This window comes from Physcomitrium patens, chromosome 1 (assembly GCF_059467195.1).
Source record: "Physcomitrium patens ecotype Gransden chromosome 1, ASM5946719v1, whole genome shotgun sequence".
Classification (NCBI taxonomy): Eukaryota; Viridiplantae; Streptophyta; class Bryopsida; order Funariales; family Funariaceae; genus Physcomitrium; species Physcomitrium patens.
The window spans coordinates 15,872,532-15,892,885 of record NC_143410.1 but is presented as its reverse complement, the minus strand read 5'-3'; the positions used below and the strand labels follow the sequence as shown (position 1 = coordinate 15,892,885).

General features: G+C 39.2%; 2 protein-coding genes across 6 annotated transcripts; both read left to right on the top strand.

Moving 5' to 3' along the window:
• The first annotated feature begins 2,869 nt into the window (after positions 1–2,869).
• Positions 2,870–6,847, top strand: LOC112293786 (uncharacterized). Its single transcript, XM_024543668.3, has 11 exons — positions 2,870–3,262; positions 3,748–3,868; positions 4,146–4,214; positions 4,348–4,427; positions 4,720–4,819; positions 4,973–5,026; positions 5,169–5,246; positions 5,568–5,665; positions 5,828–5,885; positions 6,049–6,170; positions 6,468–6,847. The coding sequence occupies exons 1-11, from the start codon at positions 2,886–2,888 to the stop codon at positions 6,637–6,639; spliced, it is 1,329 nt and encodes a 442-aa protein (XP_024399436.2). The 5' UTR covers positions 2,870–2,885; the 3' UTR covers positions 6,640–6,847.
• Positions 6,848–14,146: 7,299 nt separating this feature from the next.
• On the top strand, positions 14,147–18,721 carry LOC112290735 (putative serine/threonine-protein kinase At1g01540). 5 transcript variants are annotated; one of them, XM_073534764.2, is made up of 9 exons: positions 14,147–14,288; positions 14,907–14,928; positions 15,254–16,140; positions 16,235–16,357; positions 16,563–16,733; positions 16,893–17,022; positions 17,167–17,376; positions 17,481–17,926; positions 18,203–18,721. In XM_073534764.2, the coding sequence occupies exons 1-8, from the start codon at positions 14,221–14,223 to the stop codon at positions 17,688–17,690; spliced, it is 1,821 nt and encodes a 606-aa protein (XP_073390865.1). In that variant the 5' UTR covers positions 14,147–14,220; the 3' UTR covers positions 17,691–17,926; positions 18,203–18,721. The 5 variants fall into 5 exon arrangements, with proteins under 5 accessions (XP_073390865.1, XP_073390872.1, XP_090107206.1 ...); XM_073534771.2 differs by having other exon boundaries at positions 14,907–15,100; XM_090251080.1 differs by having other exon boundaries at positions 14,151–14,288; positions 14,872–14,928.
• Positions 18,722–20,354: the final 1,633 nt, after the last annotated feature.

Sequence of the window (20,354 nt, the reverse complement as noted above, 5' to 3'; positions counted from 1 at the left end):
CATTTTTAATAGTAATTTTTTTGATTCTTTGATAATTTATACACATTCATATTTTTTTATTTTTTTATTTTTTTTATAAAAAAAATTGAAGCTCCTACTAGAGATTTAGAATGGCATATGCAATTCTTAACTAAGTTTTTTTAGTATTTTTCTTGAGTTCAATCAATTCATTTTGTAATAAAGTATAAATTGGTGTAAATAGTGGTTGAGCTCCCTCTTAAAGATCAATTGAATAGTCATACAAAAAATAATTTTGGAAGATTTTTGCATTCTTATTTTCAAAAATATCTTGATAGTCTTGATATTGGCTTATAATGCTACTTGAAGTCTTTCTACTATTAGAAATAGATGTGATATAAAGAATACATGGTGATCTTTTTTTTGTAGCATGCAAGTAAGATCTTGTACCTATAAATATGGATTTAGTTGCATTAGACTTTTGACTTTCTATTTACTTAATAAAACTCTTAATTGTACTCTACAAAAAATAAAATGACAAAAAATTCAATCAATTTAAAAATTATACTTTTTTAGCCATGGTAAATATAAAAGTATTGGATTTGATAGAGATCTAATGATATTAAATATCACAAAGCTATTATGACCATTATTTGCTACTTTTATAAGAAAAATTTTATGAAGAACATTTCCAAATGACAAGGGACAACTATCTATATGACTTCTACATAAACAAGTTTAGTTTTTTTATTTAAAGATATATTATCTATTTTACCAAATAATTTATCTAAAAAAATAAATTGAAGCTCTTGAATCTAGTAAGGCAAAAACTTTGTGATGTTTAGATCTTAAATCAACATCTATCGTAAAACAAAAAAAGGATACTGATGAGGAAATAAGACCTTTATTAGTTATTTATATAAGATTGTAGCCACATGGTCCCTATTATAGTTAAAAAAAACTTTTTTTTTGTAATATTATCTTCTTTGATAGCCATACTTTTCATTTTATGGTTGCGTCACTCCTTTGAACAATATTGAATAATGTATTTAGATTTTTCATAATATAAATATGAATATCTACAATGAATATTTTCTTGTTTAGTGAGAGATTTGAAATATATTTCATTAATTTTCTTATTTTCTACTCTTAAATATATGTATTAAGAAGATATTGGTGTTACCATTAAATTGCAATAATGTTGAAGTCCACTTAGTGTCAAAATTCAAAAGATCAATTGTCATACTTCATAGCAAAGTAAATTGCTTAACTTAATATTTGAAGATCAAGTAAGTTGAGCATCAATTTCTTTACTTCATATTATAATTTGTAAAAAAATTAGCTAATGATTGCAACATCATTCCACTTGATATTAATTGTCAATTGTTAAAATTATAAAGCATACAACATTATAGATTGATTTTCTTATTATAAAATACAAATCTTATTTGTTGCAATACAAATTGTATTATTTTTTATATATATATGGATCAAAATTCTATCAAACAAGCCTCCAAATTATTCAATATTGAATCATATTATTCAAAAAAAGATAAAAAAATTATGGTAATGTGGAACTTGAAAGAAATGTATCAATAAACCTAACTTTTGATCCTAGAATTGAATAGCTTTAGAATTGAAGTTCAATAGCCAGTTGTATTTGATTGATGAATCTTTAAAACTTTAACATTGTGCCATCAAACTTCTTGAGCAAGACAATTCTTAATTTTCTTATGCTTAAATGGAGTTTCGTTTATAAGAAGAGTAGCATGATTAGGTGTAGATATTGAAGTATCTCCAATCATCTTTATATCTTCACTTCTTGCCAATTATATTGCTCCTTGTAGTAGTAAATTAAGTTAATGCATAATAAGATTTAACTTCCTAAATTTTTTTTATATTTGTGCTATTGTATTTTTTATTTCAAAAGTTCTATCATGATTATGTTTAATATCTCTCAAGATAAGTAGAACAAAGGACTTGGAAACAAAAGAAATTTTAAGAACAATACCAATTTAAAAGTAGGTAATCCACAACTTCTATTATACTTATGTCTTATCAAGAAAAAAGAGTAATCTACTCTTAATTAAGAAGAAACAAAGTTCTAATATTGTAAGTGTATTATTGTCAATTTGTCAAAAAAAAAACTCAATGAAGGCAAATAAATAAGTGAGAATTTTTTCAAAATAAGATGAAAAAATAGAAATAAAAAAATATGTATATTCAATAGAAATTAAAATAGCTATTGCAAAAAGACAAAAAAACTAAAAATCATTGAAACTAAATTAGAAATAAGAAAGGAGTTGACAAGAGTGAAGAAGGCTTCACTCTTGCATCGATATTTATTATCTAACTAAGAACTGCATGACAACATTCTATAGAACCTTCAAAACATGTAAGATTTTATGTATTAGAATTTAAGAATACAAAGAACACAAAGAAAGTATTTTTATTTTATTTTATTTCATATTCAAAAGGAAAATATTTTTAAAATGATTAATATTAGTGTTATCAAGTTGTGATAAGTAACTAGTACTTTTACTACCTAGCAATAAATAGAAAAATAGTTTTAAAAATAAATTACAACATATTATGAAAATCATTTAATATTGTGAATAAAATCACAATCATACATAGCTGCTTAAATAATAGTATTTAAATACTCTGATGATGAAAATAAAACTAATAAAAACCCTTAGGTATATTTGGTCGTTACACAGAAACAAATGTGCTCAGATTTACTTACAAGCACCGCAACCGAGATTTAATATGGAACTAGGCAGGTGCCAAAACGAGATCTCAAAATGGTGTGCCGTTACCTGGACCGGGACGTGATAGGGAATCTGATTCAAGTCCCTGAGCAAGTCCAATTTGGAAGTGAGAGGGTGGGGGTGGGGACGGAGATGGACGCAGTGAGCCCCCTGGCTATGGCGCTCCTTCAACCCCCATTGCTGCTCACTCGCGGCACTTCTCGTGCTCCCACGGCACTCCATTCTCAACCCCCGCATCGCTTCCTGACCCGGAGCTTCCACCACCCAGCAACTCTAACCAATTGTAATTTCGATGCGCGAAGAATTTGTAGCCTCTCGCCGAAGCCGCCCATCGTAGCTGAGCGATCTGCGTTTTCGGAATCCCGAATCTCGCCAGCTTCTGGTATCACTGCGCATGCAGGTTTGAGCCTTCGTGGTCGGGATTTGCACGTTGCTGCGCGCGCTTCGAAGTCGGATTACACCACTCGGCGGGTGCTCCCCTTTCGAGCCCTGCTAGCAATTTCCGCGGGTGCTGCGATTGCTTTCTTGAGAAGGTGAGGGTTGATTTTTGTCCAGTGAGATTTTCCCTTCAGATGAATTTTCTATTGGGAGCGCTCATTCAATGCAAACGTTTTGAATGATCTCCAATGGTTGCTCATATTTTGATCTGTACTTCCGGCTGGTTGTATGTTCCTGTTACAATGCCGAGCCTTCCACGGGATTCTGGTTTGCTTAAATCATGTACTATTGTCATCGTGGTCTAGTCGATGTATTTGTGAAACCTTCAGAAGACAAAAGGTGCACGTTGCTGTCTTAAGTCATGTAATCTAGGAACTGTCCGGTTTGGGAACTTGAATTAGATGCATGCCCAGTGTCACCACTCATTTCAAAGTTGCAATGACTGGTTGCTTTAATGAGTCCGCCTCAATTTTCTGTCTCAAAGAAATGTGGCTATCTGTGTTGATTAACTCGATGGTGATGCATAGAATTATTGTGGTTTCAAATTTCTCAAAGTCAAGTCAGTGTTGCGATTGATCAGGAGGCGGAAATTGCAACCATTGAAAGTGCGTGGGTCAGTTGCATACACTCAAGGAGAGGAAAAGACTGAAAAAATGACGAAGATTGATTCGCACCTTCATGTGTGGGCCTCACCTGATGAGGTAATCCTCTATTTTTAGTCATACTGAGAAGACCAAGTCCACAAAAATGAATAAATATGCTGTTTTATGTTGGATAGTTTTCAACCTATTTCGTGTTTGTGTACCATCCGAATGAATAGTTTTCAAGTTTCACAAATTGCCTTCTCGATCCTCGATCCTCTTCATGCTCTTCTTTCGTAAAGTGCATTCTGTGACACAGAAAGGTTTTGGGCTAACCCCAATGGAGTCTTTGTGAAATCTGTGGATTAATGTTTACTGTTATAATTAATTCTTGCAGGCAAAGAAGTTTCCATATTTTCCTGGGCAAGAACCAACTCTTCCTGGGAGTGCAGATTTTTTGCTGAAAGTGAGCATATATTCTTTGATTGATCTACTTGCAGTCAATATATATTACTCGACTTGAGAACTCTAAATTTGATTTTGTAAACTCCAGCTTGCTAGGGGGGTTAATGTTAAAGGAATGCTAATAGTCTTGACAGAACATGGCAGAGGCAGGAGTGGATGGTGCTGTTATTATTCAGCCCATCAACCACAAGTTCGATCATTCGTATGTCTCCAGGTATTCAAGTATGAGTTAGCGTCTTGAGAAATAAAGTTGGTGTTGCTTATTCGATTTAGTCTTAGGTCACAGAATCCTCGGTGGGACAAATAGTGGTGCAGTTTCTGTCGTGATCCTATTGCCTACAATCGTCATTTGTCTGAATTGCCTAATGTCAGGCTACATTTTAATCCTTTTTGTTCGAATACTTCATTGTCTAGCTTTTGCTATTCTGTCTACCTTTATCCTATTACGACGTGCACATGGAGCGCAGCAATTATTTTTAAAAAAATTGCTTTTGCTTCATGAAAAGTGTGTTACAAAAGTACCCAGATAAGTTCGTGGGGATGTGCCTGGCGGATCCAACCGAAGGAGGAGGCGGCGCTAAGGAGATTGAACGCCTCATAAAAGAGGTATGGTACGTAAGACGAGTACTTGTATTAGTTTTCAGTACAAACGTTAACTGCTGGAAAGGCATGCCTATACTTCGTCGGATATGTTGGTCAATTGTCTTGCTACATTGCACTACCTATCTGCCATTCAAAGAGAGTTGTGGGCTTTTGCAGGAAAATTTCAAAGGGGTGCGGTTTAACCCTTACCTTTGGCCCTCTGGAGAAAAGGTACACTCACATCGTTCAACGCTCTAAATTGAGATCCACATGATATATGGCCATGAAAATTTTATGTAAATAGATGAACTTCTTGACGGACTTTTGATAACTCACTATTTACTAACTACTGTAAATCTTTGTTTATGAGTAGATGACGAATGAATTGGGCAAGGCTATGTTCGCCAAAGCTGGAGAGCTTGGTGTTCCAGTTGGTTTCATGTGCTTCAAGGTATAAGCAATCTTTTATTGTTTCGGATATTACGTTGTGGTGGTCACTTTCGCTGTTGAGTTTCGGTGGACTTCAAAAGTGACCTCTCAAGGCCGTTGTAATTTCAGAGATTTCGTAACCTTAGTAAATGCCTAGTGTTAATTGAGGTTTCTACTTGTGCCTGCTGACTTTTGCCATAATTAGCCTGTTACACGTGGCATATGTTTCTGCATTCAAAGAATAGTGATACATCTGCAAGCAGTTGAAATAGATTTCTTAAAATGAATAGTATGCTTGATGATGATGCATTTTAACGTTTTTATGAGCATTCGCCTTTTTCAGGGCCTGATGTTGCACATTGATGAGATTGAAGAGCTTTGTAGAGAATTCCCAACAACAACAGTTCTGATGGACCACCTTGGATTTTGCAAACCTCCACTGTAAGTGGATAATCACATCACCGACCTTATGGCATGAATTGTTAAACCCCTGGAAATCAGGAATCAACTCCGCTGACTGCATCGCATAGACGTTGAATTCTGAAGCCGACATTTCTTGAGAACTCTCAATTCTAAATACGAAAATTGTATGGTTTTGCGCAGTACTGAAGAAGAGGCCGACGTTTGGAACCGTCTACTAAATTTGTCGAAATATCCACAGGTACCTCTACTTTCGGTCAAGCTTTCTTCCATTATTTGCAACGCCGTGTAGCTCATTCACCTCTTAGCTGGTTTCTCTCAAGTCAATTGACAGCCTAAAAAATCTGGATTGCCCTTGTGAATATGATCCATGATTTTTGCACTGTTTGACATGTATCATTCAGGTGTATGTGAAGCTGAGTGCATTTTTTCGAGTATCACGAGAACCATTCCCATACAAAGATACGTGGCCGTTTCTTAAACAATTACTGGAATCATATGGCGCCAACCGACTCATGTGGGGCAGGTAACTAGGCAGTTGTAAGATGACGTAGTGAAAAGAAACATGTGTTCACGTTGGTGGGTTCTTTCCTTTGAATGTTTAGTTACAGTAATCCCTGAGATGAGTATATCTTTGTATTTTGGACGAGCACTAGCAACACAAATGAATCGACACAACCTCTTGTTTAGGATGTGTATTTTATTCCCAAGCATCTTTTAATTTTTTATCAAAAAATCCCTTCATGATTGTTCCGACTATTTTCTCTATCATTTTTCCCTCGTATTAATTTCGATTTTTTTTTAATCTTTCTCTACTGTGCAGTGATTTCCCCTTTGTAGCAGCTGAATGCGGATACACAAATTCTTGGCAAGTGTTACCCTCACGAAACTCAGCAGAAGCATTTTGCTCAGAAGAAGAGCTTGAAGCTATTATGGGCGGTACTGCACTTTCCGTCTTCAAGGGCAGCTGGAGGAGCTCTCTCTTCGACGGATGATTCAGAATTGAATGATGATATTTTAACGTAAACTACAGCTCCTCCGAATAGTTACAACTAGAAGTTAAGCAAGATAATTCTTATCAGAGCAATTTCGTTTGACAAGGACATCTGAAGTAAATTTGAGACTGGCTTTTTTCAGCCTTACGAGCACATAACGCTTGTGTTTTTTATTTTTTTATTTTTAAAGTGGCATCCTGTTCTCAGACTTTGCATGTACCCTCTGTTATTTGCGGTTACCTTACCTGGATTCCACTGGTATTACCACACTGTCGCTATCAGTTAGAGGAGACCGTCACGGCTTTGAAACGTTACTGGTTCTTCGAAGGAAAAGTTGCACGTGAATGTATCACACCAGGGGACAGTGTTGTGAAAGTTGGATCTGACATGGGGAGCTCCTAGAGCAGTATGAAGTCTTTAGGGTAGAGTGACTGGAATCTTCAAAATGGAGGATGCTTTTCTCTTTCCTTTTTTATCACCCCTTTTATCTCAGTTTGTTTTTGCTGCACTCCACTTCTGAGCCGTATTTGAGTATGGACGTTAGCCAACGTTATCTACATACCTCGGCCATTGAGTCTGTCCACACCCTAAATCTACTCTCTGCTTCTTCCTCTCCCGTGCCTCCTCACTTCTATTTTTTGACTTGCCTTAGCTTTAATCCCACTCTCTACCACTGCAGCGTCAACACTGTATCATCACCACTTACTGTTTTTCTTTTTTTCTTTTTTTTTGTCAAGGTACAGATCTGCACCTCCCACTTGTACAATAAACCAGGTACTATTTTCTGCTAAACTCATTGAAACGTTTTCCAATGTTGTACTGGGTCTTCTTTTCACAGTAGCCCAGGATTTAAATTACATGCAGTCCTTTTTTACCCACAAGGTATGCTGAATGTGGGAGACCAACCATGCAATTCAGGTCTAAACTAGTCTCATGATACCAGTTACACAAGCCAAATGACTCCCACACTTGAGGTACTGTGTACTGAAGAAGAGAAAAGCCATGGCAGGAATGGAGGTTAGAGCATCTTGGTCACAATAATGTACCCCCACTAAGAGCCTGCATCTTTCTGTTATGGAACCTTTCACACATTTGAGTCATGCTCTGAGAATGAAAAATAAAATAAACTTTTCATATTGTGACTTGTCTCAATGACAATAGCTCCTTTGAAATTTCAGCTCCAAAGGTCAAGAAATAAAAATGACTAAGTAAAAAGCAAAACAAAGAACCATGTTGGGTTCAACATCTTGCCTGATTTTATGATATCTTTGAAGAATCTAAAGATGGGAGTTGATGAAAGGGATCAATCAAATTTAACCAATTCCTGCAATAAAAATGAATTGGGCTGTGATTCTGTTTGGATGATGGGTGGAGGATGACAGGGTTGTTTGAAGCAGAGCAGTGCAAAACATTCACCTGTTACACACCATAGTAATTGATTTGCATACACACACACAATTGTAAAAGTGTGTGTGTATATATATATATATATATACACATATGTGTGTGTGTGTGTGTGTGTGCTGAGATATCCATAATAATAATAAATGATAGTAATGAAGTTCTAAAAGCAATATTATTCCACAATTGTGAGCTACTTGTTTGGTTCTGAGGCTACATGCCATGTTACTCTGTCACAAATTGAGGATGATTTTTTTGTGCCAGCTTTTGGTATTTCTTTCACAAGTCCAACTAATTTTCTCAACAACCACAAAACTATTTAATTCTGTAACTGTATTATGGATCTAAAATAGCTTCCAAGAAGTTCAATATGCCACCTCATACTCACATGATTAGCAATGAACTGTCATGGATTATTTTTCTAGTACCTTCTTCTCCTTGTGAGAAGCTCCAGAGGCTCCGACATGATTAGAAGGATTAGGGCTTGTAAGTAACAGTAATGAAGCTCAACATGTGTGGGGAGAGAAGGGCTGTTACCCAACAACACCCCTTCGGTTTCCTGCATTGGTTTAGTCCTCCATTATCTGAACGAATGAACAAATTCCATCTTTCTGTTCATCCATATATTGGTGGGGGCCAAAGGGCCCCACTTCAATCATATATCATCCAGAGGCAAATAAAGGGGCAAAGCATGCCCAACATCTTAGCCCCCCTTTTCGAGTATTTGTTTTTCTTGGGTGGTGGTAGTAGTGTTGTTGTTGGGCCCACCCCCCAACTCCATTCCCTAAACTCATGAGAAGAAGAAGAAGAAGAAGAAGTAATAGAAGATGGTGACATATCTCACAAGTTGGTGGGGGGCCATAACTACAACTCAGCCTTTGCCAGTTCATCCATCCACCTACACACCCATCCATACATCCATACATCAATTCGTCTATACGTTCATCCATCTTCAGTCCCCTGCCAGATCATCCTCCTCTCCATTTCAGTCCATATCCCACTCAAAGGAAACAGCTCAGATAGTTATATATTTATTTATTTATGTGTGGCAGGATAGGAACTCTCCTCATTCAGATCATCACAGCCAATATCCACATGGTGCTGTAATTGAGAGCTGGAATGGGGGGATGATATAAAAATAATAATAAAAATAATGATAATGATAATAATATAAAGGGGCTGTTTATTCTTGCACCATCCAACATAGTTCCACCTGTGAAGATGTGTTTGTATGTGACACGTTACAGTAGAATTAATATGTATATATATATAGATATATTTATATATCTAAAGTTGTGCATTGTAAATCATGATTGTATGGTTTGATTCAGCAATAATGCCACAAATTCTGAAAACCTGTGGATTTGAGCCACAAGTCTTGTGTGATGAACAAAATTATTTCTTAAGATTAAGAAAAATATATAAAGTAATGGTAGGATTGCACATACTGCCCATTGATTTGGGCGCAGAATTGGGTGTGTTGTCCTTGAGGAAAGACCCCAGATCCTTATTTTTGACTTGCAACTGTGGAGAACACACTTGTGAACAAGAGCACAGCCTGAACATCTCTCCTTTTTAATGACAGCCACAAGGGAGCTTAGTGCCTGTCACAACAAACAGAGTCGATAGAGTCCAGTGTTTGTTCATTAAGAGAGGACCAGTCAACTTTTGGGTGATTTGAGATCCATTGGTCATGCTTTCCACTACCAACAGAAGAGATCTCTGGGTCAAGGAGGGCTGCTTGCTATAGTTGTTGTAGGGTTGGTTGCCATGGACAACAAGACGAAGGACCCCACATCTTGTGGTGTGCCTTGTACAGGGCCACTGCTTAACCTGGCCATGCAAAACCCTAATGCAATGTGCTAACCAATTTTCATCTACATGTGGATGAATGATACATCCAAAGTCTCATGTGCAGAGATTTTGAGTATCTCAAGTTCACATACTAAAAGTGATAATAATAATAATAATAATAATAACACCAAGAGCCTGGCACAAGGTAAACCTGCAACTATCAGAATAAGCTGTCTAACATGTACCAACTAAGTTGTGAAATAATCCAACATAAGTCAATCACTCCATTGACCAAGCTTTCCACTTGAGAAAAATCAGAAGCTTGTCTGCAGGGGATATGCTCAATTTACTGCATTGTGGAGGTTTGTGAATTATTTGCCCAAGTTGGAGTATGACAGGCGAACACCCAATGCAATGGCTGAACCTTTGCTTACGAAAACAGCCATTCTGTTCTTACTTTTGAATAATTTAGACCCAATTTCATTAAGTACAATACTAAATTGTTATCATAAGTGTGCAAAAATGTGCTCCATCTAGCAACATTTTGGAGAAGGATTCAATCAGTAAGTCGTTGACCAAAGGAAGGGAAGGAGACATAGTGTCTGTGTCACACACCCTTCTACTCACAACAGCTTGGAGTTAGGACCCCATTTTTTTAGAATAAAAAAAGAACAATGCCCCAATGAGTGGAGGAAGGTAACAATGCTCTCTTGAGGGGGTATTAACTTATACGTGTATAAGAGAGGTGGGAGAGTAAGATTCAATGGAAAGTGTTCAATGGGTCAATGGACTGACGGAGACATGGCCACCGAGGGGTACGAAAGCTCGTTCACTTTTATGAGCTTCACAGCTTTTTTCTCAAAAGCAAACTTGTCTCACTCACATGTTCTTGCTTATTATGGGACCTTTCATTCTCCACCCCCCTTCCTCCCTCACCCTCCAGTGTGAATGCGTTCCCTGTTTTTCTTCCTCTTCTGTGCATGACATGGATGTAGAAATACATTGATTGAATGAGATATGACGCTTTGCAATTTTTCATTCATCCGTGACTTTTAAAAGTAGCTTTTGGTGTTATTACTTTTACTTTTCAGTGCTGAACATCTTTATCATGAAATAGCTCTGTATGTGTAGAACAACAGCCACTTTCATATCACTCTCTCTATCTTTGAAGATTTTAAAGGAACAGAGAGCAATATCCATAAGGTGTAAGCTACAATCTATAAGCTTTCATAGCATTTATAAACCCCAACTCTTAATCTAAAGTGCTCTTAAGTTTTGAAGCCATATAAACTTCCATTTAGAAGTAAAAGAGGGTGCTACTTTAGACAAGTATTTCATTCACATATTAAAATCAACCAGAAGCAAGCCCTTATTCATTCAGAACAATACCTTGATATGGGCTGTAACAAGAGAGAGAAGAGTGGGAATAAAATACTACGGACAGAGATGAAAATAGATTAATGAATGAGAGGTAGATGAAGACGTGGATGGATGGAATGTTGCATTGCACTCTTGGGAACATTTATGACTTGGGCATGCCAAAAAGCATTCATTCTGTCGCCCATTTCCAGACCACTCCAGCATTGCATCTGTGCAGAGGAGCCAAATCAGAAACCCTAAAACTCATAATTTTTTTTCTTCTGTTTAATCCTAAATCAAGTTTCTATACACATACACAATCAACACATAATGTTTCAAAATAATTATATTGCAATTATATGGTCTCTTTTTTATGTTATGTTGTCTCCAAAGGTCACTGCTTCCAAAGTATAAATTTTATTTATTCAGTCGGAGATTTATTTATTTATTTATTTATTTAATATAGTTGTTCAAAGTGAGCTTGTATCTATAAATGTCCCGTAAAATTAGTGTTTTGCAAATTTTGGCAGACAACATTATTCTTGTTGAGTAAAAAAGGAATGCATTCCATCTTATATTCCCTCTTACAACTTTTGGTTGATTTTCCTTAATATGAAGTCATATAAATGAAACTTGCTAATTTTAACCAATACACAAATTCAAAATTTGTGTCCTCTCATCCTCTCTCATGTAAATAACAAGTGGTTCCTTTATTATGCTATTGTCTCATGATAAAACTTTTCTTAACACAAATCCACTCATAAATTGCTTACAAATGATATTGTCTATAAGGAGACAAGAGTAATAATATTGGTAAGCAACTTTAAAACATTTTCTTTTAACATTTGTGAATAAAATTACCTAAATTTGGTTATAAATTATCCGAAATGTTTTTATTTAGTTGTTTATTTATTTACTGAAAAATGCTGGATATAGAATTGCATGTAAACAACCACATCATGGTAGATTCTTCTAACTCAAACTGCCAAAATATCTAAATCTTTCACTATACCATTCAATATTTTTGAAGTCACACACACACACACATCTGTGTATGTGTGTATGTAAATATGTATATATATATATATATATATATGAGAAATATACAACCCACGAGCTTGTGACGTGTTGTGTTTTAAATTTCATTTAATTTGCGGAAGTTCTCCAATTTCTAGTATCAGTCTCAGTTCTTCAAATAATACGGCCCTCAGACCCAACTTCATTTTCATAACCCGTTATTTCTCACTCAAAAACAGAATCAGCCATCGTTGCCAACACAAACTCAATGCAAAAATAATAATAAAAAATTCTCAACACAGCCATATCCCTGATCTCGAAATTCACGTCGAACAATCACACACCTACTCACCCATGTCAAAAAAGACAAAAAAACATTCATATATAACAATAAAAAAAAATTCGGAATATTTTGGAACGTGATGGGATGACAAAGCCTGTGAGCAAGGAACAGAGTGACGCAGAGTGATGTATCATGGGCAATGATGGCCAAGCTCTCCATTTCCCTCCATAACAAAACCCACTCAAACCTTACCTGCAACACTGAACCTCGGGAAGCAAAACAACCGAGACAAACAAAACAAGCAACAACCACTCACTCCCTCGCACACTCAGTCACGGACAAAGCTAGATTCGTAATCGATCACGAGCTCGACCGCGACTACCGATGCGCCGCGACCCTGCGGCCATGCACGCACTCACGCCGTGGTTAGCTCCAGCCCGCTGTGTCGCCTCGTAATCTCGACTTCTGCTGCGGTGACGGGCTCGCTGGCGGGGCCGCCGCGACGAGCGTCGCTAAGAGACTGCTTGCGGCGTGCGTGCATGCGAGAGAGAGTGTGAGAGTGTGTGAGTGAGTGAGTGATCGAGTAGCCTGGCGGTCAGCCAGAGCTGGAGGGCGCCCCGTCTCTGACACCACCACCGCTATAGTCTGTTGTTCACTCTTTCTCGCTTTGTCTCTTTGCCTGGCCTTGTGCGCTCCAGGTACCAATCTGTTAGTGCTGTTGCCAGTGGAGCGGCTTTGTTCCCTCTCTCTCTCTCTCTCTCTCTTTTTCCTCCTCGTCTCTCTAGGCTAGTCTGGCTCGATCGATTGCACAGGTGGTTTGCTTGTTGCGCAGAGGATTCGCTGGAGTGGGGTCCAACTGCCCCCACTGAATTACGCCAATCACACAGACCCGTCGCCTTGAGGCGTCGAGCTCGTGTCGAGCGGCACGAATAATGGATAGTTGGGGTATTGGTGTTGGGGAAGGAGTTTGTGAGCGGATGATGATGTGGGTGGGAGTGAGATGGGTCACTTCGGCGATTTGATGATGGGCAGCGATGCTGTAGGTTTGGAGAGGAGGCGGAGAGGGTGAGGGTGAGGGTGAGCGTTGGTCTTAGTTTTTGGTTTGTAACCGAGGGAGAGGTGAGGTGGTTGTAGCCACGGATCGGTAGTTGAGCGTCGGTTTGGATCATTGCATCTGGAGTTGCTCGCACTGTTGGAACGGAACTCGGGTGCATTGGGAAGCGCAGGGCATTGCATTGCATCTCGAGGACGAGCTGTGAGGAAGGCGTGTCGGTGGGTGGTGGTTTTGTGACAGTTTCGTGCGGGCATTGATGCAAGCCATTGTCATTTGGGCTTTCCAGTTGTGGTTTTGGGTGAACACGTGTGAGGGAGCATTTGATGGGAAGAAGATGACCCAAAGTCGATATTATTCTGCGGTGATGACACCGCCAGTGTGGAGAACGATGCGTGGTCTGAATTAGATCACCGAGCCAGGGATTACACTTCCGTGTCATGTTTATCGATTTGAAAACAGTCGAGGAAAGCTTTTCTCTGTAGCACCACTTGGTTACCACTGGAATATTAGGCTAACTTTACAGTTTCATCGTCACCCGGTCTCCTTGGCAAATAGATCTGTAACAACCGACCAACTGTGAGGTGGTCGGTCACTTCTTGGTGCGTCTTCCCGGACTCAGATTGGTGGTTGCTTTTGGTGGATGAGGATCTGAGAACTGGTGACAATTAGTGAAATGTTTTGCAAATTACTCCTACGTCTCGTACGACTTCCACTGAAGGGAATGTCGGTGTTTATACTGAGGTGGGTTTTGCAATCTATGAACCTGTCTTTGTGTCATTCGCTGGTCTCTACAAAGCTCGGCTTGAGTAATCGTTCTCTGTAGCATGGTGCTCCCCGTTAAGACGCAGCTTAACTGGTGCATGGCGCTGCAGTTGTGTCGTGACATGCAGCAACGAATCATTCTTCGCCTAATGTGTTTGTAGAGGTAGTAGGTATTTTGGAAGCGGCTATTTTGCTCCATTAAGTGAGGTGACCTTAGTCGGTGCTTGTATCACCCCCTTCTCCGTCTTGGCAGTGTACCATCTTGCTATGTTGGCTGTCCTTCATCAAATTGGATATGATTAGCTGGTCGCTGCTCTACTATTTTTACGATGCCCTCCCACACTCTTGAGAGCTAGCCAGTGTAACATTAAATTCGTACGTCCTTGACGTTTCTGCCCTTTTCTCCCAGCCTTTGCTGAGAAACTGTCGGGGTTCTTTCTCCCTGATTCAGAATGGGTGGGCGATCTCAGTAGCTTTTTCCTACTCTGTGGAGTTGTTTTCAACGAGGATCATTTAAATTCTCTTCATTTTATTTTACTGTAGCTTCGTCACGGGTGTGTAGCAGGTGTTGATTGAGTGCATGTAATCTGGCTGCAGCATCCAGAAGATCTATGCAACGGTACCACCTTCTTCCAAAGCGTTTCAAAGTTAATGCAAGTCATGAGTGGATATAGGCTTGCCTGTAGAAAACCCATTCTACCTTCAACATCAAGTTCATGAAATGAGCTTGTCCACACCTGGAAGCATTTAATGTGAGATGGGACGCTTGGGTGGGACATCTCAGGTCACAAGTGAGACTCTGTTTGTTTGGACTCATTTAGGGTTGATAGGTTCAATCCTTACGTAGGTTTTTTTGAGGGGGTGTGAACTCTGCTTTGCTATGAACAACATGGACAACTGATTGAGTACATTTAATAAGTCGATGTACATCTGAACAAGTGAAGGATTCAGGACCCCTGTATTCTGAGGAATTGAAGGGCGAGTATTTGATAGAGCTGAAGATGGCGTCGGACATCACCACAAGCGAGCTTTCGAAGAAAACGGACATCTTTGGATTGAAGCTGTGGGTAGTGATAGGAGTATGTGTCTGCCTAGTAATTATTGCAACTCTCTTTCTACTGTGGCTATGGCTATTATCCCGGCGCAGGTCAAAGAAGGACAAGCTTCCCTTGCACCAGGTTTCCGATGTGAGCTCGAAGGTAATCAAGGAGGTGAAGATAGATAGGGCTGGCAACACATACCTCCCGCCGCCTGACCCCGTTCTTCTAACCATCAGTGAGAACTCTGGGGATAAGGATACTATGGAGAAGGGCGTGGTTCATGTCGGGGAAACGAAACATTCAAGCTTCAAGAACCCCATCATGTGGAAGGGGGACAGGGAGAAGACGGGATATGCGGGCGAAGTCGTCATTCGAACACACGATATCACTGTTGAGCGGCACGAGAAGCCGAGCTCGCTCAAGTTTGAAGCCAACCAGGAAAAGGGCTCCTTTCTGAGTCTGTCGGGCGGCTCTGGCTCTACCAGGAGCCTCGACTCGCCTGTCTCTGCCGTGCCAGAGGTTTCTCATTTAGGGTGGGGTCATTGGTACACCTTGAGGGAGCTAGAAGCTGCCACAAATAGCTTCGCTGATTCGAACGTCCTAGGGGAAGGGGGTTATGGGATTGTGTACAGAGGCCAGCTGCCTGATTCCACCTTGATAGCCGTCAAAAATCTCCTTAACAACAGAGGTCAGGCCGAGAAAGAGTTCAGAGTGGAAGTGGAAGCAATTGGACGCGTCCGGCATAAGAATCTGGTGCGGCTTCTAGGGTATTGCGCGGAAGGTGCTCACAGGTGAAGCATTTATTCTTCCCACCTGGAGTTTTTGTGTGCCAGCACAATTCTCTTACACGTGCAATGCTAACTTCGTCTCTCGTGGCTTTTGTAGGATGCTTGTGTACGAGTACGTGGACAATGGGAATCTGGAGCAGTGGCTACATGGACCTCTGTCACAAACAAACACACTTCCATGGGAAGCTCGCATGCGGATCGTCATGGGTACAGCTAAAGGGTGAGTGAGCTGTGTAACGTCAGGTTGGTGACAAGCATTGTCTTGTGCACTAGAACACCGTTTTTTTTTTTTTGATTTTTGATTTAGAATTGTTATAGGTTTTGGAGGCCAGTCTGACACTTGTAATTCACGCTCGTGCTTCATGTCCTTGAGATTATAGTTGGGAATGCTCTTTCATTTTCTAAGTGTTTTAGCGGTTGATCAGATTGGCATATTTGCATGAGGCTTTGGAACCGAAGGTTGTACATCGAGATATCAAGTCCAGCAACATTCTTGTGGATGCACAGTGGAACGCAAAGGTGTCTGATTTTGGACTTGCCAAGCTTCTTGGCTCTGGCGATAGCCATGTCACTACGCGTGTCATGGGTACTTTCGGGTAAGCTCAAGGCCCTCCTCTGGATTGTATTGTATTGTTGAAACAGTAGTTGCAGTTATAAACGGCATTTAATGTCGATTTCTTCTAGTCACATAGTTTTATGTCGCGTGTTTCTCAACGTTCTAGTCCCCATCCCCATTCTTTGGCTGTATCACTCAGGTACGTAGCGCCGGAGTACGCGAACACGGGCCTGCTGAATGAGCGAAGCGATGTGTACAGCTTTGGGGTGCTTCTCATGGAGATCATCACGGGGCGAGATCCTGTGGATTACAACCGCGCTGCGGGAGAGGTAGGAACGTTTGGTTTTAGTCGTCACCACTTAACAGAAATCAATCTTCTGTGCTGATATTGTGCTCAATGCAAGTGTGGGGTGCACGAAGGCCGTGTGGCTAACAGTGCAATCTACGTGATATGTTACAAATATGACCTGCAGATCAATTTGGTAGATTGGTTGAAGCAAATGGTGGGCAATAGGCGCTCAGAGGAAGTGGCGGATCCAGGCATGGATGTGAAGCCAACTTCGCGGGCCCTGAAGAGGGCTCTTCTAGTGGCTCTGCGGTGCGTGGACCCAGACGCTCTGAAAAGACCCAAAATGGGCCATGTCGTCCACATGCTCGAGGCTGAAGAGTTCCCCTTCCGTGATGTGCGTCTCATCCCGTCCCATCTCTTCAAGATTTGTTCAGTCCTTTCTCACTCCTTCGGTGGCATCGTCCAGTGACTGTCCACTCACATTTTGTAACTGTGCAGGATCGGAAAGCTGGATCGAGCCACCCTCGTTCTTACCGCACGGAGGCCCAAAACCAAGAGCGGCTGCTTCAGCGGCTCTCCAAGGGGCAGCCAGCCGAAGTCGAAAGTGACAACTCTGTCGACGACAGTCCCTCGAACCTGAACTTTGTGAGACGCGCCCGCGGATACGAGAATCTAGCCACCAGCTCGCCTCGCAGGTACGAAGGATGAGATGCACGGATGCCAACCCCATCGTTACATCGCGACCAATCAATCTCGTCGAGTCGAGGCCGTGCTCGTAACGATGAAACCATCTCCGCAACACCCTTGTCAGGCGTGCGTGGAGTTGAACCCTGCTACCACTGTTCCACGTCTCAGCCTCCGAGGTCCTTTGCTCTAGATGGCCTCTGAGCAGATTCCAATCCAGGGATTGTGTAGGAGGAGCGTTCCAGATGTGTGGGGTGGATGTAAGTAATATACATTGACTGTACTTTTATAGGAACCTCGGGTGTCGGAGGGGGAAAGAATTGGTTGTGGACTCCGCATACTAACCACGAGCAGTTTTTTTTTTTTTTTTTTTTTTTTTTTTTTCCTTTTTCCTTTTCATACGCCGTTCTTTTCCTGATCTATTTTCCCAGTGTGTCTTCTCCACTCAGTTCTGAATGTCACGGCTTTCAGCTCTCATCCCGCTAGTTGTAGTTTGTTGGCAGTCTGTTCATTGACATGCCCACTTACACCATCAGGTGCATTGGAGACTGTTGTTGCCTTCCGAGATATGTCGAGGGATGCGGCACTGGTGGAGCAATCTCGCTTGTTCGTGGCCCAGGCCCTTGAATCGACCGCCACCACCACGTTTTCCTGCTCACCGTGGCTAAGTTGCTCCCACTGCCACTGTCACCACATGCAACTGACATCGTGTTTCTGGAAACACGTCAACCTTCTTTGGAGTTGCTGGAGGTTGGCTGTGTGCCTGCGGCGATATAAACCCCTGCTTATGGATATACTGCCGGAGTGATTTGTATCAGCAAAAAGGAAAATTCTTCCACATGCCTCAGTCTTTTTTTTAGAAGTCTTGAGGTCATTAAGTTTCCTCTGAAATTATCATGTAGAATTCAAGCTTTTCACATCAGTTTCCTACAATTCATGTGTATTAGTAGAACATGTGGTTCACCATTAACATAAGATTTCATTGTGCAAGTTGAGAGAATGGACTTGTTTGAACATGATCATATTAAGATGAAGTTCTAGTTTTTTTTATTCAATCGTTGAATCTGTATGCACTCCGTTGGAAGGGACTCAAGTCAAAACCATGTCTTAGTTGTGACCTTCTTGAGTTATTTTGAACAAATTGTATATCCACGTAGGATGCATAGACCATGTTATTATTTGTGCCAGCCATGTTCCCATCCCCTTGGTGTGGAAATATGAAATTAGGGTTTCTATCTCAAGTTCGGCTAAAATCAGTTATGAGAGCTTTTCAATCAAAAAAGAAATTGAAGAAGGTTAAGTACTGTAATTTTAAAGTGATGGCTGGCCAGTGATGTTCTAGTTGCAGGTTGAGGGCCTTATCAATGGTAGGCTTTGCCCTTTTGAGCCCAATAGTTGAGGTACCATTAAGTAAAACAGTAAACACTACTCATGATTGACACAAGCTGCTCTGGGTCATATACTTCATTGTGGGATGCTTAGTTTGTGCCATTCTTGTCGCTGAAACATCTTCTACGCTGAAGTTTTGCACGGTGTTTCACAGAAATGCACACTGCAAGCCTTTTTAACTGATGCTTTCATACTGAAAGTTAGCCCAGTGAGTGCTCTCTGCTCAACGCACACTCTTACTACAACTTGTTGAAAACAAAATTCTCATAAAATTCTAAACTGGTTGTGCTACATCTTGAAGGGCGAATAGTTCTGCAGTTTTGATATGACTTGATTTCTTTTTTTAATAACAGGTTATTACAAAATTAAGAAACCATGCCGGTAGAGTTATATATATATATATATATATATATATATTTAAGACGTTTGTTGAGTGGATTAATCTTATTAACTGGCCTAATGATTTTTTTAATTTTTCACATTTGCTTGTTATTATTGATGTTCAACTTAGCTTAGTTAATTATTAAATTTAAACAACTAGAACAAGTTTGAAAGTACTTATTAATTGATGCTTGATATGTGTTTTTAGAGAAACTAATCTTAGACTTTAGAGGATTTGTACACTTAGAAGTGTACAAGAGAAAATTTCTCTTTTAGATGCCTAAGCTTTGGATAGAGTATAAAATAAAATATTACAAAATAAATCAAATTATTATATTATTTGAAGTTTAAATATATCAACTTATATCTCAATTCTAATAACTATAAGAGAAAAAATATATAAATAAATATATATATATATATATATATAAAATATCTTGATTCTAATAACCATAATATATATATATATATATATATATATATATATATGTATTCTAAAATTAATTTTAAAAAGTATCTTTTAAAGTGGATCCAATTTATTTTTTGAGAGACAACATTGTTTATACTATAGAAGAAATAAATACTCTAATAAACACATTTTATGTACATATATGTTTAATTTTTAATTTTTTCAAGAATAACTAATTACAATTAGAGATGATATACTATCCTTTTTGAATATTTAGAATAAGGATTATAAAAATTTATACTTTAAAATCTAAATCAATTTAAAATTTTATTTTTATATGATTTGATGACCAAAAGAATTGTAAAAGAAAATTTTAAATCATAATTTTTGAAATATAATATAAATTCGAATTTTATGTTTCTTTAGAAATTGATGAAGGTTAATAAATTATAATTATTTAAAAATGTAAAAATCATTATATAATTACAATGAACAAGATTTATAGATTT